This window comes from Ceratosolen solmsi, unplaced genomic scaffold (assembly GCF_000503995.2).
Source record: "Ceratosolen solmsi marchali unplaced genomic scaffold, CerSol_1.0 scaffold27, whole genome shotgun sequence".
In the NCBI taxonomy this organism is placed as follows: domain Eukaryota; kingdom Metazoa; phylum Arthropoda; class Insecta; order Hymenoptera; family Agaonidae; genus Ceratosolen; species Ceratosolen solmsi.
Genome location: NW_011948426.1, coordinates 2,378,766 through 2,406,718, shown reverse-complemented (window position 1 = coordinate 2,406,718; position 27,953 = coordinate 2,378,766). Strand labels below are relative to the sequence as shown.

Genomic DNA, 27,953 nt, shown 5'->3' with positions numbered 1-27,953 from the left:
TGCGGTCGCTTAAACGCACGGGCCCACAGCCTCTATAAAGCCATTGGCCGCAAAGACACTGCCGATAGCGCACGTTTCTAAATCGACAGACTCACGAACGCACCCACACACCCACGCTCACCCACCCACCGGCACACAGGAGCGCGGGCACAGAGGCTCTCGTATTCGCGTGGTTATATCTTCTGGAGTATCGTGTCTAAGGTTCTCTGGTTGTGAGAATTTTTTCCTTGACGTTCGATAGCGGCATCAGGAGTATAAACGTGAGCGAGGATGCCACAGGCCGAGAAGAAGAACGGATATTCCAAGCACATCAAAAGGCCTAGCGAGAATGATTTTCTTCACACGTGCGTCAAGCATACCGGCAACGTTCACTCGCAGTAAGTCGCTTATTTCCTATTTCATTTTCATTTCAGAATAGTGTTGTCTTCGTTCACGTGGCGGCCGTGCGAAATACTTTATTAGTTCGCCTGGCCCACTCACTCAGGCACAAGGCATTTAAAAGCTATGGAATAACTAATTGTTGGCGAGCTATTATTATGTTGCCTATGGGTCTGGGGTTTTTTTTCTTTTTTTTTTTTTTTCTTTTTATTATTTTATGTAATAAACAGTATTATTGTGATAGAGGAACTGTTATGAAAAATTCTAATTCTACATCTCTTGTTCATAATTAGCATTTTCATTTCGTTCGTTGTGTGTGGTTGTGTCGTTAATTAAAAATTTTCTTCAATAATCATTCTTACGGGTGTCTTAGTTAGCGCCTCTCGTATAGATTGTTTATCCAACATTATTATAACATTATATGTATTAATATAAATTTCTAGAAATTTAAAAAGTGCGATTGATTGTTGCGGCTCTCATGCGTAAATTCACAAAGCAAAATTAATTTATCAGATTGTAAATGAGCGAGGAGGATAAAAGACAAGTAATCAAAAAAAAAAAAAAAAAAAAAAAAAAAAAAAAATTTAACCGACAAAAATGAACAGTGTATTAATTTATTCTAAATTATGCTTTACAAAAATAATTGATATTATTATTTAACGGATTGAAAAAAAAGCTCGTTTCCACTGAAACAGTAGCAACATAATGTGCATTTGCTTAAGTATAATTAATTTAATAATACGTGTTTTTGCTGTGACAGTAGCATCGAAAGTTTTCCGAAAATCTTTTCAAATGCAACGTACAGGTCGGACGGTGTATTTATTAAATCGCAAGATTTCCTCTTCATTAATACACGATCCCTATTAGATTTTAAATTTATTCCGTAAATTTTTATCTAAAGAATTTCTTCGTTTATGTAATTCGATTTATGAACCAATTCTTTCAGTGCGATTAAATTATAAACGTATTTTCATTAAATAAATATGATTGATAATCGTAATGTTAGATATTGTTCGATATAAATACACATGCGCACAAAAGTCGATTAGTTGGAAAATATTCTTAAGTTCTGTAATTTCACATGAGTGACGTTGAGACGAGAAGCGTGGAATTTCAAATCCCTCAAGCATATTAAGCTTATTTATATAAACAAGAATTTCTTTTTAATAGGCAAATTGTTTCCCATTGTTCGAGTAATTTAAACAAAATCAAATCTTTCCCATTACGAATCGCCGCTTGCATTTCTCTATGTCTTTTGTTGCCGGATTTTTTTTTTCATCGCTCATTATGAAGTTTTCTTCTTGATTGACATTATCGAATCGCCGATCGTCTCTATTACACATCTGTGATACAAAACTTATCTTGTTATTTTTTATTTTTTCTATTTTTTACCTGAAATTAATTTAGGCGTTATGTAATTTACCACAATTTGTAAATTTATTAATTATGTATCCAAAGACTGATAAATAAATCATGATTTTTTTTTTTTAATTTGTCGAAGAAAAGAGTTTAATTTTTCATTTGATAAAGAGGACCGAGGGAGACGTTAGTTTTCTTTGGCTCTTATTATATTATCAAAGAGAAAAGATCAAATCCTTAAATCCAATAAATACAAAATTACGAATAAATTTTGTTAGTTGAATCATTTGAATTATACAACATGACAACCGTTTGCTTGGATTTTTTTCTTTTCTTTTTTTTTTCTCTTTAATTCTTTTCAATACTAATTATCATCATTTTCATTTAGATAAATAGCATTTTTGCGACAACTGTACATTGATAAAACATTTTTATCGAGATAAATATTCTGCTTGTTTTTTTTTTTTTTTTTTTACAGTTGATTATCAATGTTAGAAAGTGCAGTTTAATTTATTGCATTTTCATTAATCGTGCGTACTGTATTGTATGTTCTAATCATCTAGGCCTCCGGATTTATTAATAATAATAGTAATAATTAGCATCGTATTAATAAGACGGCATTGTCAATTCGTTAAAGCACGTGGATAATTACGTGACAAGTCGATAAAAATTATGGCAAGTCAGTAACGGTTGACGACTTATCAACGAGTCGCCCGATGTCGCGCGCGTGATCCGAATAAATAATATAAAATATTTCGATCATATAGCAAGCTACAACCTCTTATATCCATACGTTTGACATATTGAGAGATGGGGAATGATTATATATGATACATACCTGCATCATTAAATAGTAGATTTAGATTTTCTTGGTTATAAAATTGGACCGCTTGGGTCGTTACAACAGTATCGGCTGGATTTAGAAAAACAGAAAGAAGCTTCAAACAACCATATGACACATTATATTTACAATTACGTTTCTGCTTTTCTTCATTAACTTAATTCGCCAATTAAGTGCGCGATCTATATTATTTAAGACAAAGTTTTTGCTTCTAAATGGTAAATTAAAACAAACAATTGTCGGCAACAGCGTCGACGACAGCTGCTTTACTTAACGAGTTCGTACGTTTTTTGCGCGTATTTAGTCAGAATAAAGTCAAATACACTCTATTCGATGTATACGATAAAGCCTAATGTTTAACGCGATCGTTAAAGTATCGGGAATGTTGAAAAGAAACATTTTGCTAATTTTTATTTATGTGATGCGTTAATAAAAAAATTAAAACAAAAATAATAAGAAAAAGTAAAAATTTTTTTCGCAAGATTATACTTGAGATAAGTGAAAGTGCGTATATAAAACTAATAGAAATTAATTGGGATTAATTTCGGTTAATTTACTAAATAAAATAATTGTCTTGATAATGACTCGTTTAACTCGGTGGCCTTCCTATTTCTCGAATATTATTGTATACATTACTCTTTCGTTTCAGTTTTACAGTCAAAGGTAATTTTTGGCCATTATTTATAGAAGTTTTACTGCATTTGAAGTCCCTATTATTATTATTATTATTATTATTGTTGTTATTGTTATTATTATCATTATTATCATTATCATCATCATCATCATCATCATCATCATCATCGCCATAATCATCACCATCATCATCATCATGGTCATAATTATTATTATTATATATCTATAATTCTCATTTTGTTTTTAAAAGTCTATGTTTGTTCATTTCTAACTCCCATCAACATATCCGTTCTCCTTCCAATTATACACTAAATTATACATTAAAGCTATGCTTCGATGTATGTCGTCGAATTATTGAAAAACTATATTATTCAATGTTATAAAATATCGATACAGTATGCGATAATGCGATAAAGCCGAAATACTTAACAGTTTTATATGAATTTGAAGTAAAATTATCATTATTCCTAGCTAATGTCTGCCGTGAGAACGAAGTAAGTGGCCTGTAAGAGAAATACCGTAATGGTTTATTATGACATCGATTATGTTGTAAATAGACACTTAACTCCGAAAACCGATCTAACTACATAATCTTGTTTCACAAAAGAATCGCTGAAATACAATAGTGGCGCTCTTATCTTATAACTGAAAGGCAAGTTAAAGTGTCTTCTTCTGTAGGACGATCGGCAAAAGCCAGTAAACAACAAACACAAGGCGAGTAATGAAAAAGCCATTGGAAAGGAGGGAAGGTGCGGATATTCCAAGTGGAGAGACCAAAGTCTCAGTCGGGCACTAATACCACCACTACTAGTCTAACATCGGCAAACCTCGAGCGAGAGCTCGGCATTGAAAAAGGGCCGAAAAGCTGGCGTGTAACTTTTGAGTTTCGAGAACCAAGCCCCCGCGGCGTAGTTTCTGTACTCCGTCGCAATTAGTTTCCTTTGAGTGAATTTCATCATCGCGTGGTCAAACGGCCAACTTTCGGACTAATAAACAAGCCGGACATATTATTAGCTGAATTACCCGCGGCGTCTTCCAACGACATTCGCGCGCGCATACGTAATTGACCCTTAATGGCGGGTCGAGAACTTCCCCCAAACGCAGTATTTTTCTTTCATTCTTTTCTCGTTTGCTGAAATCCCTTTGTGGTAGCAGTTATTTGTGATGTCTTGTTTAGGCGCGAGATGCATCATTTGACACTTGAAACATGGGCGAGTTAACGCAAGTGGAAGATTTATCGAATAGATAATAAATTGTTAGGCTGTTATTCGTAAAGTAAATTGTGACATTTGAGCTCTGAATTTTGGCTTGTGGTTTGTAAATTGACGTTCGGAGACACTTTGATGCTCTCATCGACGACTAAACGTTAAAATTAAACGATAAAAGCAAAATGTTTTATTCAATATTGAATAGCTGGCATTATAATTAGTTACTTGCATTAAATTATCAACATTATATTGTCGTTACCAAACTCTTGATGATTATATTACTCCAATAATATTTTTCATTTAAAAGTTCGTTAATTGCCGAATATTAAAATTTAATACAACTGAAATTCCACGACAAGTTGTTTGCATTTGATGGTAGCTATATTGTCATTCAAACTATTAATAATGTCCGTTGCTCTTAAGAAAATTAAAACTATCCGAATAACGTGGCCTAACGTTAACTAGGGTATTTTTTTTTGTTTTTTTTTTGTTTTTTTGTTTTGTTTTTTTGTTTTGTTTTTGTTTTGTTTGTTTTTTCGTTTTGTTTTTCTTTTCCACGATGCAATTTTATGAGCACTTATTCACGAAATCATTTTTAAAATAATTTTTCTCCTACATTCGATAAACTCATAATATTAACCTCATTTATGCCGCTCCAGTTTTTCAATTCTCCTCTTTAAGTATACGTAAAATCACGATTTTTCATAGCGGCGCAAGCCTGAATAAATGTTGAAGCGATTATACGTTATTACACGAAAGCATAAAGCCGAAGGCTCAAATTCATTTGTAAAAAATCAATTAACTTTATAACGGTAAGGCATCGGTACTCGTTAATTAATTAATTAATTGGTTGATTGATTGATTAATTAATACACGCGTGTCTTCGTGTTGCGAACGTACGAAAATGCCAAGCTTTGATTAAATCATTTCTTATGTTTTCATAGATTCGAGATTCTAAGAAATTAAATTGAGAAAGAAAGGAAAATTTACGCTTTCTCCGCGTTGTTAAGATGGTGAATGTAATTTTGAATTATATAGTGAAAGCTGTACCATATGGTTGAAAAATGCTTACAATGATTTTTAGTATTGAAAATTCTTTGTGTTTTTTTGCGTTGTATGCTTTCGAGTTGAAAAATCTTGTTCGGCTGTACGAGGTGAATAGAAAAATTGAGCTAATAAATAATTTCTTTCAACATTATCTGGCAAAATTAATTAAATTTCCCTCCAAATATGCAAACTTTCAATAATCTGGAATAAAATTCATTCGGATGATCGGAAATCTATTTCATTCGCGTAAAGCCACAAAAGTTGCAAAGAATTTTTTATAATATTTAATTATTATGCAGGAGACAGATATTTCAGTTGTCCGCAAAAATATTTCCATATTCGATGAAACCGTGCTTTTAAACGACATAAATGAAGTTTTAATATATTTTGCAATAAGCAATTATATCTTTTAAACAACCACATGTTGTAGCAACTAATCAGTTCAAAAGTCACAAAGTTCTTTTTATTCGTGTATTCTTCCAAAACGGTATAAGATTTAATTGAAATTCTGTATATACGTGAGACTTTAAAAGGTATTGCGATACTCGCATTCGAGGAATGGAATATAATTTTGAAGAAAAATCTTTAAATGAGCAATTGTGGAATTCGTTAACAGTAATTCCTAACTTTTTTATCTATTTATTTTTCTTATTTATCAATTGCACGATTAAATGCATACTTGCGTTACGCTTATAGCCGTATAAAATCTTGAAAATATCCTTTTCAGTCATTACAACGGCAATACGCAACGTTTATTAATTTTTATATTACGTATTAGATAAATAAAAAAGAAAAGGCATAAGTAAAGATTTTAAAGCGACGGTAAGTGTTCACTTGAGTTTGCGTGAAGAAATTTTGAATAATCCTAGTTTCCTTTATTCTCTCTCTCTCTCTCTCTCTCTCTCTCTCTCTCTCTCTCTATATATATATATATATATATATATATATATATATATATAAGAAGAAAAAAAGAAAGAACCAAATTTGTTAATTGTAGTCCTGTAAATGGCGCTAGAAAATAACTCATCAACTTTACAAAAGCGTCGACAGGACAAAGTTTCGGTCTAAATTACGAACCAACTTGGCTATGTCCATGTTCATGGAGACAGAGAAGAATGAAGGCTAAAAAAGAACGAGGAAAGTAGAAGGTGAAATCTACGGGGACGTAAGACAGTAATAAGGAGGGACGACGAAGAAGGGGACGAAGACCGGGGCATAAAAAGAGGAAATTCGAGAGAAAAGTGAAGTAGAGAGGAGTAGGAGCTAAGAGGCGGGTCTCCTCGACTCATTTTTCGATCACGCGACGCATCATCGGCCAAGGGCCATTAACTTTAATGAATTAATCTGGAAAGTAGAGAAAGAGGGCGAGTTGTAGAGGTAAGTAGGCTCCACTCCTGTCGCGGATAATTGCTAGCCGCCCGTAAGCGAGCCGTCGATGTCGCCCTCGGCTGAGGAAGACGGATGACGGGTGCTGGGTAGCCACGATCTTATCCACGTGCGTCCAGTCTTTTATGGGGCTTAATTGCGCGAGTCGCGCCCAGGAAAATTGTTAGAGAATCGGAAAGAGGCTGATAAGGAACTTGGACTTTCAACTTGCTACAACTTACAAGCAGCCCTTTTCTGCCCGGGCGTTGAATTCCTCTTTCAGAGGAAATTGATCTTATCGTACCTTTACCTACGCCATTCGAATAATTAGCAAATCATTGGTGTTGTTGAGCGATCGTTTTATTGTGTAATAGCATCGCTAGACTTTAGATTACGTTAACCCTGCACTTTCAATAGGATGCTCACACACATGCATATTATTGATACTTGTGACGATAAGGCTTGTGCGACAATTGCGGCAATAAAACTCTAGCTAAAATTGTCGTGTCTGTGTTTAAAAAACGCGGGCAATGTAGCCAATCCAATTCGCATAATTATTTATTATTTGTTATTTTTGCAAAGATTTGGTTCCAAGCTTGTAATCGATATTTTACAAATTTTTCGATTTTATAAACTATTATGGGCAATCGTGATATTGTAAAAAGTGCAATGAAAATTAATGCATCCTGATAGCGCATGGGCTACGATAAACTTAGTATGCAAAATAATAAGGCTTCCAATATCACCAATTAATTCAATAATTATTAATTTTCAAAATTCGTCGACTTATTTGATGATTAACTCGTTATAATATAATACTTGTCACCCTCGGTGGCGTTACATCCTTAACTGAAAAAAAAAGTAAAAAAAAAAAGGAAAAAAAAATCTTTGTTTTCAAGCAGAACTTCCAGTCGAACGCTTGCATTTAATTAACAGAAAATTCACTCTCAATTCGAGCGACAGTATTTACCGCGCAAATAATTCTGGCACACGTAATACAATTATCCAATGCGGGAGTTTGGCTGACAAGTAAGTAAAGCGATGCTCCCATAACCCGACGAAACTCGCACTCGTGCCACATTGGATAATTATAAGAGTTCGGCTCATCTATTATGCGAGAGAGAGAGAGAGAGAGAGAGAGAGAGAGAGAGAGAGAGAGAGAGAGATAGAGAGAGAGAGATAGAGAGATAGAGAGAGAGAGAGAGAGCAGCACAACTACATAGTTGAGCAATATGAGCACCGGCGAGAAGTCAAAGTTACGGGAATTTGTCAAGTGAGCGCCCTCCTCTCCCTTCTTTTCTCTTAAAGCCGCGAACGTTTCAAGTGACTTTCAGCAATGTTCGAACTTATCTTTGTATTCGGCGTGCGTCGCCTATCGAAAATCCCCTGCTAATTGTGTGTCTCTTTGTTCCATGAATTTCGCCGACTGCGTAATGCATTGGAATCGAATCGCCCAATGTTTTTTAAGATACCGACTTTACGCGATTGAGCAAAAAATAGAGATTGTACCCTTTTGTGACGTCATTATTCATTGTACGCAGAGCCCAGTTTTTTTCTCTAGTCGACGCGAAGGCCTCGATTATTCACACGTCGAAATAAGAAAATATCTGCTCAGCGGTAATGTCTCTCTTTATTCACCTACCTGGTATTTATATCTCCTTGTTGTAAAAAGTCACTTTTCCGTACACTTCGTGATGTATTTATTTTTTTCTGAAAATAGATAGAGCTCTACGCATCGATGATTTCATTAACGTATATTAATTTATTATATTGTATGAAACATTGGTTTTGGCTATTTAGTCCCGTACAATGAATTGCGAGATTGCATAATTGTTCATATAATCATATACAATATGACTTTATAAATAAATCTATAGGTGGATAAAATCATTTTTTAACCTGGCAATAAAATATGAATAAACATTAAAAATACAATTCTATATATACATTATAATTTTAAATAATGAGAAATTAAAATTTTAGAATGTTGATATATATATATATATATATATATATATATATATATAAACACTATTTATGAGATATTATGAAGTGTCGATATGAATCTATTTGAACGGAATTTTTGGATAAATTAAATTTTTCATACTGCCACTTGAAAAATTCGTATAAAAAAATGTATATTCTGATTTATTATAAACATTATTATGGAATTTATGATAACAAACTCAATTGGATATTAATAAAATATTGTACAAATTTAATTATTACTCAAAAATAATAAAAGCTCTTATGGAATACGTTGTTATAATTAAAAAAAAAAAAAAAAAAAATTGATCTACAATTCGAAAGTGTGAGTCATTTTGTAATTTTGTTTCAATAATAGATATTTTTTTTTATATGTTAGAAATTGTAAAATATATTTGCAAAAATTTTTAACACAGAATTTTTAAATTGTAATCTACTAATTAATAACTACCTAGAAACGATTTATCGAACTTAGAAAAAATTGAAATTAATAATAAAGATCATTAGACGCTCAGTTTATAAATAAAATTCATGTATAATTATAAATATTTTTTAACTTTGTTTATGGATTGAGAAGACGTTTTTAATTAATCAAGACTCTTGCATTATATTTTATCTTATATTTGTGTTTTAATTTTTAAAATTTTGAAACAATCTCTAACCCTATATTTCATGATAGAGTGAGACGCAAAAAGAATTATTTAGTATACCAAGATCGATAGCATCAATAAGTAATAAAAAACATGATAAATTTCTTTTATCTTTTATCGAAATTAAAATTAAAATACAAACAGTACTTTTAACAATTGACATTAATAATAACAATAATAACAACAACAATAATAATAATAATAATAATAATAACAACAACAACAACAACAACAATAATAATAACAATAATAATAATAATAATAATAACGACAACAACAACAACAACAATAATAATAATAACAATAATAACAACAAATACAACAACAATAATAATGATAATAATAATAATTGTAATAATAATTGTAATAATTGTAGTAGTAGTAGTGGAGTAGTAGTGGAGTAGTAGTGGAGTAGTAGTGGAGTAGTAGTGGTAGTAGTAAGAATGGCAGCAGCAAAAGAAACATTAGCAATAACAGATATGTATACACACATATGTATTATATAATGTATTATATCATCGTTATTATTGTCATTATTGAAATTATTACTATCGCTGTTGCTGCTGTTGTTGTCGTTTGTATTATTATTATTATTATTATTATTATTATTATTGTGGTTGTTGTTGTTGTTGTTGTTGTTGTTCTTGTTGTTGTCGTCGTCGTTGTTGTCGTCGTTGTTGTTGTTGTCGTTGTCGTTGTCGTTGTTGTTGTCGTTGTCGTTGTTGTCGTTCTTTATGTTTTTGTTACAATAATGATAATTGTTGTAATTATTAATTGTATCGCAACAAGTCCATGCCTAATATCTCTATCTTGGAAGTTATTTAAAAATTTTTTTGCATACTTGATATTATGTACTATTATAAAATATCAATCTTCGTAATATCGTGGAATATCGGAGTTTTGCATTCCTAGGAATTGTCGGCATAATGTAGCGAGCGATTCGCGAATGTCGAATTTTTCATCCTTTCCCATTCGGATGCTCCCCTCCCCTTGTTATTACTATTTTTTTTTTGTCGAGGAGCGTAAAGATGCACGAAGACGAAATCGCGAGATCGGCTTAAATCGATCGATCAAGTGGCTCGTCAATCGAGTGCGTTAATTATCATCCCCTCTGCCCGGCGATTTGGCCGAACATCGGCGAAAGAGAGGCCGACGACGATTAAGCTAATTAGGCTAATGAAGAGTCGGCAACGGCGATGAGATATCCACGAGTGTATTATTGGAAAATTGATACCCCGATGCGGCCGATTCAATTCACAGAATTCTCAGTGTTGGAAAAAAAAGTGGAACGCAGCCGAGAGCTTCGAGCACTCAAATCGTCATTTTCACGGCTTCGTTGCAGTTTCCCGTACGAATAACCGAATTATCGTATATCGGTAGGCATTAATGTGCGATTACGCTCAGTGTTCGTAGTCCGATTAGCGCTTTATAATGCTTCGAGAGCCGTGAATTTTTATTAATATCATTGGTGTGTGTGTGTGTGTGCGCGTGCGTGCGTGCGCGCACGTGCGAGGAGGACTGGTCGGAGGAACCGACGGCCCTCACCTTCAATGAGCTAAATAAGGAAATTTGAATGTAATTGAGACGTACGATCGAACGATGCGCCGTATTTGGAGTAAACAGTGCTTAACAAGTGATCTTTGCCATTATTCTTGACCGTTATCGGTATGTAGTGGGGCAGCGAGATAACAAAGCGGCTCGCGGGTGAAAGTGAGGCCGTCCGTTTAAAAAATCCGGCTAGATGGAATATGTAGTAGTTGGGAATGAGAATGTCGACGCCACCAGAAAGAAACTATTGACGTACTATTTATCGCATCCGTTTAAGTAAATTTGCTTTGCTGCATTATTGCATTGATAACGCGAGATTTGAGTTATTGATCGATACGCACTGGTAAGATTATGGAAAATTCGAGGCCGTTTTTCGATGATGATCGAGCTCGTTTAATAAGATTCGTTATTGTCAATATTATGATGTGCTCTCGATAACTTGGAGAAGCAATCTCTGTTTCAACGTATATTTATATAAAGAAAAATAACAAAAACAAAAAAAGAAAAAAAGAAAAAAAAAAGAAAAAAGAAAAACAGTTGGCATGTTAATTGTTTAAGCACGAGATGCACGTGAGGCAGGCCGTATGTAGGCAGTACAGTTGTATCGATACGAATCTCGATCGTAAATGTATAGAATTGCTTGTTTTAAAATGAGATGGATAGAATTGCCAATGACTTTCAAACATATTTTTTATAGACTGGACAAAACGTAAAAGTGAATTATATCCGAAATCCGAATGCGCGAACTTGAACAATGTCTGAAATTTCGAACGAGTATTTTTTTTTCTCTTCATTTTTTTTGTTTCCAAAATCTAAATATTACGCATAACAACATTCAACGAACGTGAAAATAAGATAATTGTCAAAAATATTATTTCGTTTATCGTTTCTCGCAACACTCTTTCTGCTATCCGCTAAAATATAAATATTTGTGTATGCGTTGTTGTTGTTGTTGTTGTTGTTGTTGTTGTTGTTGTTGTTAATGATGATGTTCCGTGGGGGTTAGTTTTAACGAAAGTGTGATTTAATTAGTTGTCATTTATTTTTCCACTATAATTTTCCGTAAATTAATTATTTAATTGATAATTGACACGATGGCTATTATGATGGCGCTAAAAAATTTTAAATCATTTAGTATTGCTGAAAAGCAGAGCTGAGAAGCTATGAAAAACAGCCGATGCAAGAATCTCGCTGATTTTCTAATCATTGTCATCGGATTAATTATCGGGCGTAATACTTTTCAACATAATGCATAAAATTACTGTGCTATGCACTTAATACGAAGTTAAAAAGGTGTTTATTAGTTTTATGACGTTGCCCGCGCAATGACCGAGCACCGCAGCATTTTCTGTGCTACCAATTAACTTCCATCGCCGGTGAAATAAAAAAGACATATCGAATAAGATCGAAAATTCCATCATAATAAAGTATACAAAGCCGCTTTAGCAATAATACACGTATGGGCTTCGGTAAAATAAAAGTGATACATAACTAAATGTAACAAAAGTATGAAATATTCAGCTCGCCGTCTGATTATCGAGTTTCCCAATCGTTTCTATCTCTTCCTTCATCCATACACGTATAATATTATTATTGCTTTACACCTTTGACCTCCAACTATAACAACACGCGTCGTACAATGTGGCAGTGTTTGTTCAGAATTGACTCGATCTAGTGTCCGACTCCCGATACTCACACCTGCACGTTTCTCGCACTGTAATTTGTAATATCTGCGCCTCTCGCTCGTCCGGCTTAAATCCCATGTTACGATGGGTTTTCCCCTTCGCCGGCAGCTTCCTCTACCCGCGAACGTGTAACACGTATGTTATAAGCCTGGAATCTGCTTCCGGTTTGCAACATGATTTTTTATTTACCGCTGCTTCGTTTATGAAGCGCGCGAGGATTGTCCAAGATTGCATTTTCCCGTTAATGATAAATGTTTTACTTTCGCTACAATTACCCAGAACGAACAATTACAGAAGCGAATTAATATTTACATTGCGTCCTTTATTTATAATGAGCATTAAAAATGATTTTTGTGAATTCGGATAAATTTTTTTTATGCTATTTCCTTCTTGACTTCGAATTCTAATATTTTCGATAAAAAAAAAAAACAAAAAACAAAAAAAAAGAAGTAAAAAAAGAATAAACAAAAAAGAAAATTAAATCAGTTGATCGACATTTTTCTTTACATATAATTTATTACGATAGTTGACTTACTTAATTATAATGTAATTAGTTTTATGTAACTGCTCGTTTTTAAAACAAAAAACAAAAAAATTATTTATCATTTTCGTAAGATAAACATGACAATGCAAACTATGTTTACCCGTTAATTAATGCTTTTTTTTTTTTTTTTTTTTTTTAATGTTTTGTGAAAATTTAGTAAGAAACTTGGCTTTACTGTACATTTCAATAAACTTCGGTAAGTGTACCAGAAATGATTATATTCCTTTAAAAACATTATTTTTATTTGTTTGCAAGAACTATTGATCTAAATGGATTGATAACGCTATCGTGTGACGCGCTTATACGAGTTATTGCATAATACATTTTTATTAAATCGCTGACTATGACAAGACGTACATCGAAATTCATCAAACTATTTCGGCTTTTCACATTTTTTTCTTTCTTTCTTTGTTTTTTGTAATTTTTTTTGTTTTTTTTTTTTGTTTTTTTTTGCAGCACATCGATAATGTGGAATTTCATTAAACATTAATTTATTACGCAGTTTGTTATAAAAAAAAAAAAAAAAAAAAAGTAAAATTAAAAAAGCCTGTAACTATGGTGACATTGAAGATCAATTTTCCTATTATACTTGGGACATATATCGACGGTTCAAGTATTACTTAATTAAATACCATATTATTAAAATCTATATGAATAAATTTCATTCGCATCGTTCGATATTTCCATTTTTAAATTTTATTATTCTCGGTAATGGTTTTTTTTTTTTTTTTTTATAATACACGAATTAATTAATCGCGCCTTACTTGCAAAATCAAAGGCGATAGCTGTCTATCTTCTTTCAAATAATAATACGTGGGTTATTGACCTGTAAGTTTTCAGCTGCTTATTAAATACGTAATAACAGATATATAAGTGCGTAGTACGTAAAGTCAGTAAATAGGGGTAAGAATAATTCTTTTACAATATTTCTGTAGTATTTCGCGTAAATTAATGATCCTGACTTCTTCTAACCGCAGATAATAAAGAAGACGCGTTATAATGCAAAAATGCTTAAGCATTAACCCATAATAGTCACGGACCTTTTTCCTTATGCGCATAACAAATATTGCCAATTCACTAATTGCAAAACTGTGACTCAACATTGTTATCTCCATAATTAGCCATTTATTGTGAAATCGATGAATATTTTTATAAGAGCAGCAATTGCAGTTGTGTTAACTGTCAATGAGAATTTGAGATCTCTAATCGATCTAGAGCTTACAATAAAATTTATTTTAATTTTAAAGATTTTTAGGAGGTGTCAATTTTTTGTCGCTGCAAAATTTCGTTTTCAATGTTGCTTGATCTAGTTTGATTTTTAATTGTAAAAAACTTTTTCCCTAAACGAAATAAAAAAAAAAAAAAAAAAAATACGTTTTATTTGTCTAGCAAGTATTGAGTCTTTTGTTTATTTGTTTTTCAGATTTAGTTTCGAATCACTTCAGGAGAGTGCACATTATTTGCTCGATCGTACATCAATCCGACCTAAAATTGGCATGATTTGTGGATCTGGATTAGGTAAGCGCATAAGAATTAAATTGATTTTTCAGTTTCGTTACAATTTTTATCAAAATACAATGCAAATTGCCTTTCGTTTATTAAATTGATATAAATTATTTTGAATAATTTCTTTAGAATTAATTTGAATTAATTTATATGATCTATACAAGCAAGTGAACCTACCGTTGTATCGATGCTTAATTATGAAGGGTTTTGCAGCATTTCGTTGAAATTTAAATATAAATAAATAATATGGATAAAATTAGTAGCATACTAGCTGAAATGAGCGGAAAATATTTTATACGAAAAACTTAAGTTTCATCCTACTGATCCATACATCGACATATAACAACTAATTGTCATAGTAATAATTTTCCTTTATGTAAAATAAAATATTTCAGCATTTATCAAATTGTATTACTGATATTTACAAAATTTAGAATATTTAACGTATTATTAAATTGTAGTGCTCGATTATCTATTAGCATGCATAAACATTTTATTAACAATTTTCAATTGAATTAATTCAAGTTTGCAAGTTCGTATCGATAAGTAAATATGTACAAAACCTTTTTTTAATAATTTTGTGTAAGCGTTGCCTTTACATTCTATAATATTTCAATTTGTTGCTGTGTCTATGAATATTCGATTTATTTGAGCGAAATCTTGTCATCTCCCCAAAATTTATGTAAACATCTAAAATTTATTACCATTCCGCTCACATTTCTCATACATGGTTGTAAATAAAAAATTTCAGAATTTTTATTATACATTGTTTAAGTATTCCCGTTAAAATTTATTAATAGCGTTGAGTTTAAAAAAAAAAAAAAAAAAAAAAAGAAGAAGAAAAAAAAAGCAAACAAACCGAATTTTATTTTCTGCCAAACTATGAAAATCACCATTAATTTCATGCATTAAGAAAATATATGAAATAAGAACTTGAGTGATAATTAATGTGTAAAATTATTTTGAAAATGATACATTCTTTAGCATTTATATAATACTTCTGACTGATGACTATGAAAAGAGATATCCTATTATTATTAAATATTATTACTTGTGTATTGTGATATGCGGTTTACCTGTAACATTTAATATTTTTAAATTAAATAGACCAATCACGCATAATAACATGCTTCATTATTTATATCGAAAACTAGATAGATAGAGAATATCATAATATTTAGTCGAAGAAAATATTTTACGTCCAAAGTGATAAAAAAATTATCTATCATTCTGATATATTAATCTGTTATTTTACAAAGTTCCTAAAAGTAATTATTCTATGTCTTTAAAAGACACTGCGATTACGTCTACATAAGCAGCAGAATGAATAATATTAAAAATATTAAAAATATTAAAAATTATTATACTAACGAGCGTGAAGCATTTGAGAAGAAGTATATTGCATTAAAAAAAAAAAAAAAAAAAAATGAAGGAGTAAAATATGTAATATTTTCAACAGATAAGATTCTGGGAAAAAAAAGCAACGGAGAGGGCCGGGAAGAACTTAATCTGGAAAAATCATCCAGTTTGTATTATAAGGAAATTATTTTGATTTCAGGCGCGATTACCGATACATTGACTCAAAAGCAATGCTTCCCGTACGAGGAAATTCCCCACTTTCCCACATCGACGGTGAAGGGCCACGTCGGTCAAATGGTCTTCGGCTACCTTCACGGTGTACCTATCATGTGCATGCAAGGAAGATTTCACTATTACGAAGGATATCCGCTTTGGAAGGTTGGTAAATCGACCCATTACTTATCTCGCTAAAATCTTAATTTACGGCTCATATGCAAATCGAGCTTTCGAAGCTCATAAATTTGCACATTTATTTATTTATTAGGACACAAATCGGAATGGCATCATTTAGATGGATTAGCCGAAATTTTAGTCATACTTTATAAGGACGATTATGACTGCTACGAAAGAATACGAATTACAAAAATTTGCCTGTTATAATTTCAAAATTATTGCATTATTTCCAATTCGACGCTATTCTACATTTTATCGATAATGTCATATCAATGTGTTGTTGAAGTAAAATAGCATTTTTCTGGCATTTATTTTTATTTTACAAACTGTGACGGGCAGACAATAGTTTCTCATCCATTATTTACTCACTGCTCTCTGACAACACCATGATGTGTGCTTTTCCTATAACGTAATTTCAAATTTTTCTCCATTAAACATTCGAAATATTTCATAATGCTCCAAGTTATACGCCCGGCAAACAATCTTAATCAAAATTCTTCGACAATCAAGTGCGACTAATGAAATGTCTCCTTTACCAGTCAGCTGAATTACTCGTTTTACCGGCTCTTTTTTTTTACCAAAGTAATTTACTCATCACGATATCTCTTCGATTTAATAAAGAATTAAATAATTTATTATAAATGCGTTATTGATATCCGATATAATAGTCCGGATAATTAATATTCTCAAGTGGCTTTAATCAATGGCTGCGTCAATTAATTCATCACATGTCATTTTCAACATACAGCAACAATGAATTTAAGAGATGCATTGTCTTTATTTGTAATTCACACGGAGCGATTTGCAATTTTATTCTTTGTTTTGTTGAAATACAGTGTGCGATGCCAGTTAGAGTGATGAAGCTGATCGGCGTAACGCATCTTATCGTTACAAATGCTGCTGGCGGGCTTAATTCAACATATAATCCCGGTGATATTATGTTAATGAAGGATCACGTAAACATCATGGGTTTTGCAGGGAACAATCCTCTTCAGGGTCCCAATGATGACAGGTACGTGTGATCTCTTAATACGTCATTAAAAAATTTTGCAACTAATTAATTCATTTTTCTTCCATTTTCCTTCGTTGTGTAAGAGATAGAGAGAAAGAAACAACATATCACTACTAATACAGTAGTCTGTTATACTCAATTCTTATTGCATTAACTGCTTTTAATATTTAATAGATATGATTATTGTCATTAGTTGTAAGCCATTGATTATTAATATTGTTTCGTTTGCATGTAAAACTTTCTTTATGATATGGCATTATCACGTATAAAAGCCATTTTATAACAACGAGAGTTTTATTGTTAAATGATTTTATCATAAAGTTGAGAAAATTATTTATTCTCTCATGAATGTATTAATATAATTTCCACGGTACTGTATGGCAATACATGTAATATCTAATGAATTTAATTTTTACAGAATATTTAGATTTTTATATCTTTTTAATTTCAATTTGATTTTAACGAGCGCTGCGCAACAGAACATTATATTTTTCTATCATTAAATAATGGATTTTTCTTTTCTAATGAGTCTTTTCAAACAAGGATCTAATAATGAAATCATGTAAACTGGACGAAATGAGCGATCTCGCGCACTGTTTTCTTTGTTTGAAGTTGGTATTTTGTATACGCATTTGCATTATTATACAATGCGCTAGTAAAAATTAAAAATTAAAGAATTACCATAAATAGGATATAATTTCATGCAATTTCTAGTAGAAATAAATTATTGTCATAGTTATTTTTCTATGATATAAATATTTTTTATTTTTTTCTTATTTTATATAATCATCGAATGAAATTGCACACCAAGTTGATACGGCGATGTTGAATATCTATTTAACATTGGTAAATTAGATACACAAATATGGGCAAATTAATATATCGATGTTAAGTACGACCGTTAGAGATAAATATATCGACTTAAACAGCGTGTATGAACAAAAAAAAAATTAATTAAATAAATAAAATAAAAAAAAATAAAATTAAATAGTATAAAAAATATTATAAATAATTACTTGTAGCTTCATTTTCAAGTACAACAAAACAGGAATCTTGAATAATACCTGCATTTGTTATTATTTAAATAATAGGGCGCACTTTTCATTTATCTTTTTATTATACCTATTATATTTATATTTGACAATTAAAGATCATTAATAATTTTGATTAATATTTTTTAATAATAGTACAGACAAATGTAAGAGACAATTGGCGAAGTGATATATTTTTTATTATTTATAATAATAAGAAATAATATTTTTCTTACTATTTTTCGTGACAAAAATTCTATTATTGTTTATTTTTTAAAATTTCTCTCTTATACGCTACAAAAGTACTAATTTCAATTTTATTTACGTTACTTTAACAATTACTCAATCGTTAATTAAAATACACCAACTTAGCCCCTTGTAAGTGAAATGGGACAATGAAAAAGGTAAATTGGGCGATAGTCGAAGAATAAAATTAAACGCCGAGGGTTTAAATTATTTTGAATTGAAACTTGATAGAAGGGAAAAATGAATGGAAATGGCGAGTAGTGCCGGATGAAGTGAATGAATTTATTTCATGATAATGTGACTCCTTGACTCGGTTTGATGAACTATTTGCACGGAGATAGAAAAAAATCTGATTGGCATATTTATTTAAAGAACTTCTTACGCTCTTGACTGCTTCCGCCACCGTTTTCCCCTTTTTCAACGCGTGCACACTTTCCTCCGTCGACTAGTTCTTTCATCTTTTATTTCATCCTGTAGTACGTCTGTGTTGATTTTGCGAGATGAAAATTTTCACTAACATTAGTTGTCTCTTTTCATTAATTATTTGATTTTTTTTTTTTTTTTTTTTTTTTTTTTTTTTATATATCTTTTTAACACATCTTATTTTATATGATTTTAGTCGATATTCATTCATCCATAAATCAAGGAATAATCTAAAACAAAAAACAAAAACAAAAAAAAAATGTATAATTGAAGATAAATTTTGTTAATAAATAATAATAATATAACAGTATAATCACAAGTATTTCGACGAATCATTCACATTGTTATATTAGCGATTTTTTCATCACTTTTGTCTAAAACTTTGTAGAAAGATTATATCCTTATTGCCATATTTTAACATTTTTAAGGTATTCAGTTATAAAATATTCTACCTTATTTGCAAAATATATCAATATTTTCGCATTAAATTATTTAATACATAAAAAAGGCGAATTTTTATATTATCCATCTACGTTATTTTATAAAATTATGATAGCAGTATAGATAATTGGCTCGGAAAATATTCTAGAACCCAACGCAATAATTTATCCTAAAGTATTTTTCAATCATTTTAAGAAATATCGTATGATATCGGAGCAAATACATTCCCAATAAAAAGCATGGAAAGACTTATTAGTTTTGACGTCATCAGTAAACACATAATATAATGGTAACTTTTCATGTTAGTTAATTATGACGAACTTACTCGGATATATTATTTTATAATTCAATAAAAAAAAAAAAAAAAAAAAAAAAAAAAAAAAAAAAAAAAACAAGAAGAAGAGCTTTGTCTCAAGGTTATCTTGGAACTCCTCTTTCCTTGATTTGAGACAATCTTGCAATACTCGTTTATCTATCTATTTGAATAATGGATAATGTGTGAATAAAAATTAGATATCGATAAATTTATATATGGCGAGGAATTGTACGAAAGAATGTCGAAATCGCATGTTTCACATATTAACTTATAACTTATCACTTTTTTCATATAGTTTTCAAAAAAAAAAGAGGTAGTTTTCACGGTAACATTTGTTGCGAATCGCATAATTAATGGCCAATAGAGAAATAACAAAATTGTGCCGTTGCATAGAAGCTCTATAGAAAATACTCATTCGAATAAAATTGGAATAAAATATTGACAACTCTCGTCTTCCCTCTCCCTATCTCTCGAAGTAACGATATAATTAAAGAGTCACGCTAATCGTTTTTATTAATAATTATATTAGATAATACAGAATCGTATAAAACTAGTGTCTCTGACTCATTTAACGGGTGATGTATGTGTATTACTTTTCCTTGCACATGATATTTGATAGCGAGCCGTCGTAATTTGCTATTCCATGTGATTGCAGATTTGGGCCCCGATTCCTCGCCATGAACAAGGCTTACGACAAGCAGCTCCTCGCCATCTGCGATGAAGTGGTCGAAGAAATGGGATTGCAAAACATCACCCACAAGGGCGTCTACACGTGTCTCGGTGGGCCAAACTACGAGACCGTGGCCGAGATGAAACTTCTTAGGGTCCTTGGTGTCGACGCGATTGGTCAGTAAATATACATATACGTGTACGCTAGCGCGCGCGCGTATATATTCCTATCTTCGTCACATCGACATATGAATATTATAAGGCATTTCATAGGGCGTTAACTTTGGATCGGCTAACTTTTCGGATCCGTAATTGTGTATTATGTCGCCGAAGACAGTATAAGGGGAAAACTATCGCTATAAATTATCCCGAGTGCTATTTTACTATGCGAAAGTGAAAATTCAAAGAAGCCACTTTAGCACTAGTGAAATTCGGCTTTTATCGAGCTAATAATGCTATGAATTTATAAACTGCCATTCGCAACTAGTTGGATTTATTATTAGAAATATTATTTTTTAACAAACACACTAACTCGCTAATAAAGCATTAAAATATGCAAGTATTTATTTCCGTATCGATTTAATAGTCGTTGATTAAAAAAAATATTTTTTATAATATCGTTCGACGGTTAATTATCGTAATGGCTGTGTAATCTATCCTTGACAATTCAGGCGCGTAGCCCTCATTAAATTAATAATGAATCGAGATAACTATCGATATGATAATTATATTTGTCAAAAATTTAGCCATTCTATAACATTACCATCAGTCGTACCAAATTCAACAAATGCCATAATTCGTTTTTGTACGTTAAATACGTCGAAAAGTCATTGGGTAATATCTCATGTAGTTCTATGTTAATCGCTGACATTACGATTTTCGTATGAAAATGACTTTCGGCCAAATTGACTTTATTTGACTTTATTTACTTAAACTGAAAATAGATTAATTTTCAAATAATTGTGGGCCAATATATCGTTAGAGACACATATCCCATAGCTAAGTAACAACTTCGTTTTCATAACGAAATCGATGATATTTCATTTTATATAAAAATATTCCAATCTAATAATCAAGTTCTTTTCAATTTATTCTCATATAACGTGACATGCATTTTATCATGGAATCTCTTATCATAGAATGCGAGTGTCGTCAAATTTTCGGTACACCACACACATAATATAATGGTCGATGCTACAATCGTAGCATCGATAGAGTGTCGTTTGTCAATATTTGATAATGACATTAATTTACGGATAAGTGCTTAACGTGCAGCGAAATTACATTAATAAAAAATCTTATCGAATAGCGCGCTAATTAAACAAAATTAATACTACTAATTCCGGCATAAGAATCGCCTTTAAGTATTGAGAAAACAAATGTCCGAGGTTGGCTTAACTTGGTTAATTAATAGCGTGTGCTATCGCTGTGTCTCGCTTTCCGATTAGGAGAGCCGGCAAAAGCGAATGAGTGAAAGGTATGGTGAAAGGAGAGGTGGGCGCTTATGTGTAAAGCTCCTTGCAAGCAGCTCGATGCTAATAAGCCTTGACTTATCTGTTTTTAGGCATGTCGACGGTACACGAGGTAATAACAGCGCGCCACTGCGACATGAAGATCGTCGCCTTTAGCCTTATAACGAACCGCTGCGTCGACGATTACGACGACCACACGGAGGTGAACCACGAAGAGGTCATGGTGACTGGCAAGCGCATGGAGGGCCTCCTTAAGGAGTTCGTCTCGCGCATTGTCAGCCGCATCAAAGAGACCTTCGAGGACGCGGCGAAATAATGGAGTCCGAGTCGCTGAATGGGGGACCACTCACCTGGCGGCTGCGTTGTATTTATTTTGTGTACGCCCGGGGCAATCGAGGGCCTCCAACGAGGGAAGTAATCACGACCTGCGCGTGATATTGCGCGTGGTCTTGTCTTAAAGTAGGATGAATTTAACGAATGTATGGCCGTTCTAAATTGTTTTAGGACGACTAATGATGCATCTCGCGCTCGTGCACAACTAGCAAAGGACGAGTGGTGCCACGATATTTTTTTTTTTGATTTTTTTTTTTGTTTTGTTTACGGCAGAGGCGCCGCTATCCGCTCTTTTTTTCGAAAGAGATGGAGTATGAATGACGAATGAAGCTTACCTTCCGGGAGGCGAACGTTTATTTCGCGATTCTTTGCTTTGATTATTATCATCGAGATGCTTTTCGGACCGTTCAGAGGAAATGCCTTTATTATTATTTTTTTATTTTTTTATTTTTTTTTTTTGCTGATTGACATCAAAATTTTGAATGCGTATTAAAAGTTTTTTACGTCATTGATATTTTCTTTTGCGTTTAACCTGCCGAGGAATTCTGTACGACCGCGTTTCGCAATGCTATTGCGAGTCACTTTTAAAAATTTTAAATCACTTGCACCTCGTACTTTTACGAAATTTAGTCCTCGTGCTATAACTTCTCGCCTCTCCTCTCTCTTACCTTACTTTTTACTTTATTGTAAATATCATTGCTATATCGTAGGGAAAAAAATATTTATTCGTTTAATTTTTATTATCGTGTCTTAATTCCAATTAACCGCGCTAGGATAATCAAAAATATATTTATCTTAATAAATTTCTCCTCAACTTTACGTTTTATTAGCGTAACATAATGAGTGCCAATGCTGTTGAGATTGATAAAATTTTGCATTGGTTGTTTGCGAAAAATTAGGCCTCAAATAGCTCCTTAACTAGCTCACGCGAGGTCCTTTCTCCTTTCTGTCAGAACACGAACTTTGCGGTATGACTGAAATACTTGGCGATGAGTAATAACATTAGATCGGGCAATTTTATACTTTACTACCGATTATTAAGACACTAAATGATTGTATTATTTGCTCATATGTACTCCCCATTGTTATATATATATATATATATATATATATATACATATATATGTGCGTGCGTGCGTGCGTGCGTGCGTGTGTGTGTGTGTGCGTGTGTGTGCGTGCGTGCGTGTGTGTGTATGCATGCATGTATATATAAAACGTGGATATTTTTGTATTTTCAGAGAAATTTATGCTTATAATAATAAAATTCTTTACTTCTGTTTGAAGCGTTGTTCTTCTAGTTGTGAACCTATTTAAAAAGAGCATATAGATTATAAATTTAAATTTAAACCGAAGAATCGGAAGCCCGATAATATGTTAAATTAAGGAACGTCGATAAAGAAAAAAAAGAAAAGAAATGCTTGTGCACTCGATCGTCGATCGTCGACGCAGCTCGAAATTCCTTTTTCATTTTGTCATAGAGCGTTCGTCTTTAAAATACTATAAACGAATCATTCTCGTCGTAGGAAATAATAATTCAAACGGCGACTTTAACAATGTACAATTTTCTGTCGCTGTAAAAAGTAAATTGGAGTGCGAGCGCTTCGCGGGGGGGGGGGGGGGGGGGGGGGGGGGGGGGGGGGGGGCAATGGGAATATAATTGAGGGCCAAGGACGCTTGAGAGGATTGGGACTTCCGGTGAGCGGGTGACTCGCGACTTCTTCAAAATCGCTCAATTGATTCGTTACTCGAAACTCGAGACAAGTTCGCCGTGAGCAGCTCCGATACTATGAAATGTACGTATGTGCATTGAACGAAATTGTAGGCGAGTGTACGACTGCATTCGTGAATAAGATATCGAGGAGGGGAGTGGATTGCAATGTTTGCCCTTGATTATTGATCACTTTGTTGATTTTGCTTACTATTGACGGACAAGTTCATTTGCTATTCCTGTATCCTTATTTGCTTATTATTCGATAATGTATAATAGAGATTTTTAGTTTGAATTTTGAATCGGACGCTTTAATGGTGTTTAGAGTTATCTTAATTTATTGCTTTTTCAATAATAATTGTTTTGTATATCTATTTTTCGTGGTATATTAATACCGAGAGTATAAAGTCTACGATTAATTTAATAATTAAATGATTATATCGAGCAAGCAAGTGTATATAAGGTTGTTTGGCTATTATGTTGCCGCTAAAATTCTATTAATAAGATTAAGAGTTTGAGAATGAAATGAGCATTATCTGTAATTAAATGCACATTATGTGCTTCACAATATCTGTAACATTGTGAAGGGAAGAATTTGAGAAAAGTATAAGAAAATAACTTAACGAGAATTTTGCATAAATTAAAATTAAACTCTGATGTTGAGGGTACGCGTATATGTAAATGTAAATTGAATTAAAAATAAAAAATTATTAAAATTAAAGCGATAGAAAGAGGTAAAGAAGGAACAAATATTTTATTAAAGGTGGGGTTTTATTAAATTGAATTGAACTGATTGAAATTTTCATTGGGATTAAATGCCATTTTACATTATTTTTCATACTACCTTCTATAGAGATTGCGAATAAAATTTGCGAAGTTTTGTAGTCTTTGGGAATGCCGCATTTCATATGTCCAAAAGTCCAAGAATAACCGGCTCATCGATCCGCATACAATTCTATTTCCCGGGACTCATCACCAAGCGACAAATACACGGATTATAATTTAAAATTCTAAATTCTAGTCGCAAAATATATTTTCATAGATAGTCAAATTCCTTACTCTTTACGATAAATTTTGTCGATATGTGCATTTTAAAGTTTCAGTTATTTTTTTTCTTAAAATGATCGATTACTTTATTTTATAATGACGTACAAATTGTCTGCACTGTTATTGAGTTAAAAAAAAAAGAAAAAAAAAAACAAAAGAAAAAAAGAAAAAAAAAGAACAGACAAAAAAGCACGAACCTGAGATAGTACATAGTGACTATAATAAACCAAGCCCAACAGCTGAAATATTCGATTGCAATTTATATTAAACTATTGGCTAAAAAAAATAAAGTGATAATATGAATTGGATAGAAGTGAAAAAAAGTTGACAAACATGATCAATATTCCTTTTCTAGCTATAGTTGTATAACCTAGTCATAATTCTCAATACTAACAACATCATTGGTTAAACGTACCACCATCCACACAATTGTCATCACTATCACTACCATAATTAGTTTTTGTGTCCTCTGAATTTTCCTACCTTTTCTTTCGTTATCTTTCCTTCATTCTTCTTTATGGCGCTCTCTCTTCTCTCTCTCTCTTCTCTCTCTCTCTCTCTCTCTCTCTCTCTTGCATCTGCCTCCTTTTAATTCTCTAGGTCGAACATCGTTATACGAGATCGAATTAAATTATAATTTGTTAATTGAAAAGCTTGCTGTACTATAAAAAACAAATAATAAATAAAGAAGAAACAAACAGGGAGCAACATCGCAAGAGCTTAAATTTTTATTTTCTTTATTTTGTTAAAACAAAAAAAGGATCAGAATTATCTGTTGAGATTTTTAAATATTTCATAGAATGCAATTGGAAATTTATATATTATGTTCAATATATTTAATTTGCTTTTACTCTCATAATTGATTTTAAGAGGCAATTCTGAAATTCATACAATTTTTCCTAAAATTCATATTTGCTTCGGATTAATAAATCTTTGGAGTAGCTTGTATTATATTATAAATAATATTATAAAATTATAATTAACAAATAAATAAAATAAAAATAAATAAAAACTTTGTTTGTTATTTTATTTATTGATTAAAATGAATATCCCATGGTTTTCTAATAAATTTTAATTAAAACTAAAAAGTTATAAAAATATTTTCTTGTATTTAAGAAAGTTTACATTGTAATCATGATAATTTTATTTATAATGTGAACACAAATTTTATCGACTTGTATAGTAATATTTACTAATGTTATTATTACACAGAAATACCAATACTATAATTCACTTCAAATATTATATTTACAAACGAAATAATTTTAGTAATCATTATGTTAGTTAATTTTATCGTGAATATTTAATGCGTCATAATTAACTTTCAATGTTATAGCAACTTTTATTAATAAAATATTTATCTACGTTAGAATGTTGTGAAAATTCATTTTACCATATGGTTATGCGCAAATGACTGAAATTAAAATATATCGATGTTTATAATAATAATGTATAATTATTTATCATTAAACATTACGAGTTATCAAAATAAAACTTTTAAACTTATTGAATACATAATTTATACTTCTTTTTTTTACTTATACTTTAATAACTACGTAAATTTTTTGTAATTATATATTTATTTCATTATTCTTTAAATATAGAAGCCGGGGAAGTTTATCTATCAAATTGATCGTTGAAACACAATTAACTGCATGATTTATGGATTAACGAGCTTTATCGTTTTTTTTTCGTGGATGTTGAGGTATAAAGAATAATATATAAAAGATTATTTAATATAAAAAAAAAATGTCTTTTAATTAATTATTTATAAGCTTGATAATTTCTCTATACAACTCTTATATAATTTCAGGATATAAATGTTTAAAGAAAAAGAAGAAGAAATTATGTTTACCTCTGCGCTTAGAATTATTGTAGTAGAAAATTGATTATTAATAACGATGGGAAATGTTAATTAAATCATTAATTAGTTTTAAATTTTTTTTATTATTTCGACACTATAATATCATCAAAAGTATTTAAAATATTGCAAATTTTTTAAACAGAAATAAAAATATTTTTAACGAAATACTGTCATTTTTATAAAATGGCACATTTAAACTTAGGAAATTTAAAATTTTTTAAAAATCGTTCATGTTTTTAATGCATACAGCAGACATTTAAAGAAAATTGTTTCTAAAAAGTTTAAAGAAATCACTTATACAATTACTCGAAATTACACCATTACATGTCGCTACATTATGCAAGATTAGTACAATTTAACATAAATTCAAAGTGCTATAACATTTCAGTTATTTTCATAATATTGCGCACTTCAACTGATATTATACAAATACGCTGCTGCATTAATATTAATTTTCGTATTTTAATTGTGAATTTCAATAATATTAATATTTTAATAATACCAGATAATCATGCATTATAAATTATATTAATTTCATTGATATAGAAATCATTGTTAACTTGATATGCTCATATGATTTAGTTTTATAATGATAATTATATACTGAATTGGCACTGTATAAAAAGATATCATACTTATGGAATTATATACACTAAAGATAATTATTACGATATGAAATATCATTAACTTTTAAATTTACTAAATACAGGGGTTAGACTAACTATGAACATCAATGAATGATTTTTATCAACAATTATGAAAATTCGTGCAAAGAAAAAATGATATATGTATATATATATATATATATATATATAATAAAAGAAAAGAAAAAGGAAATTAATTGAAAAGATTCGAAGGGACGGAAAGGCATGAGATTGTTGAGAATAGC

General features: G+C 31.3%; 1 protein-coding gene across 2 annotated transcripts; it reads left to right on the top strand.

Moving 5' to 3' along the window:
- The first annotated feature begins 54 nt into the window (after window positions 1–54).
- LOC105363117 (purine nucleoside phosphorylase) lies at window positions 55–22,547 on the top strand. 2 transcript variants are annotated; one of them, XM_011500713.1, is made up of 6 exons: window positions 55–377; window positions 14,668–14,762; window positions 16,309–16,487; window positions 17,339–17,514; window positions 20,627–20,817; window positions 22,205–22,547. In XM_011500713.1, the coding sequence occupies exons 1-6, from the start codon at window positions 271–273 to the stop codon at window positions 22,426–22,428; spliced, it is 972 nt and encodes a 323-aa protein (XP_011499015.1). In that variant the 5' UTR covers window positions 55–270; the 3' UTR covers window positions 22,429–22,547. The 2 variants fall into 2 exon arrangements, with proteins under 2 accessions (XP_011499015.1, XP_011499016.1); XM_011500714.1 differs by lacking the exon at window positions 55–377 and adding an exon at window positions 6,459–6,843.
- The last annotated feature ends 5,406 nt before the right edge of the window (window positions 22,548–27,953 follow it).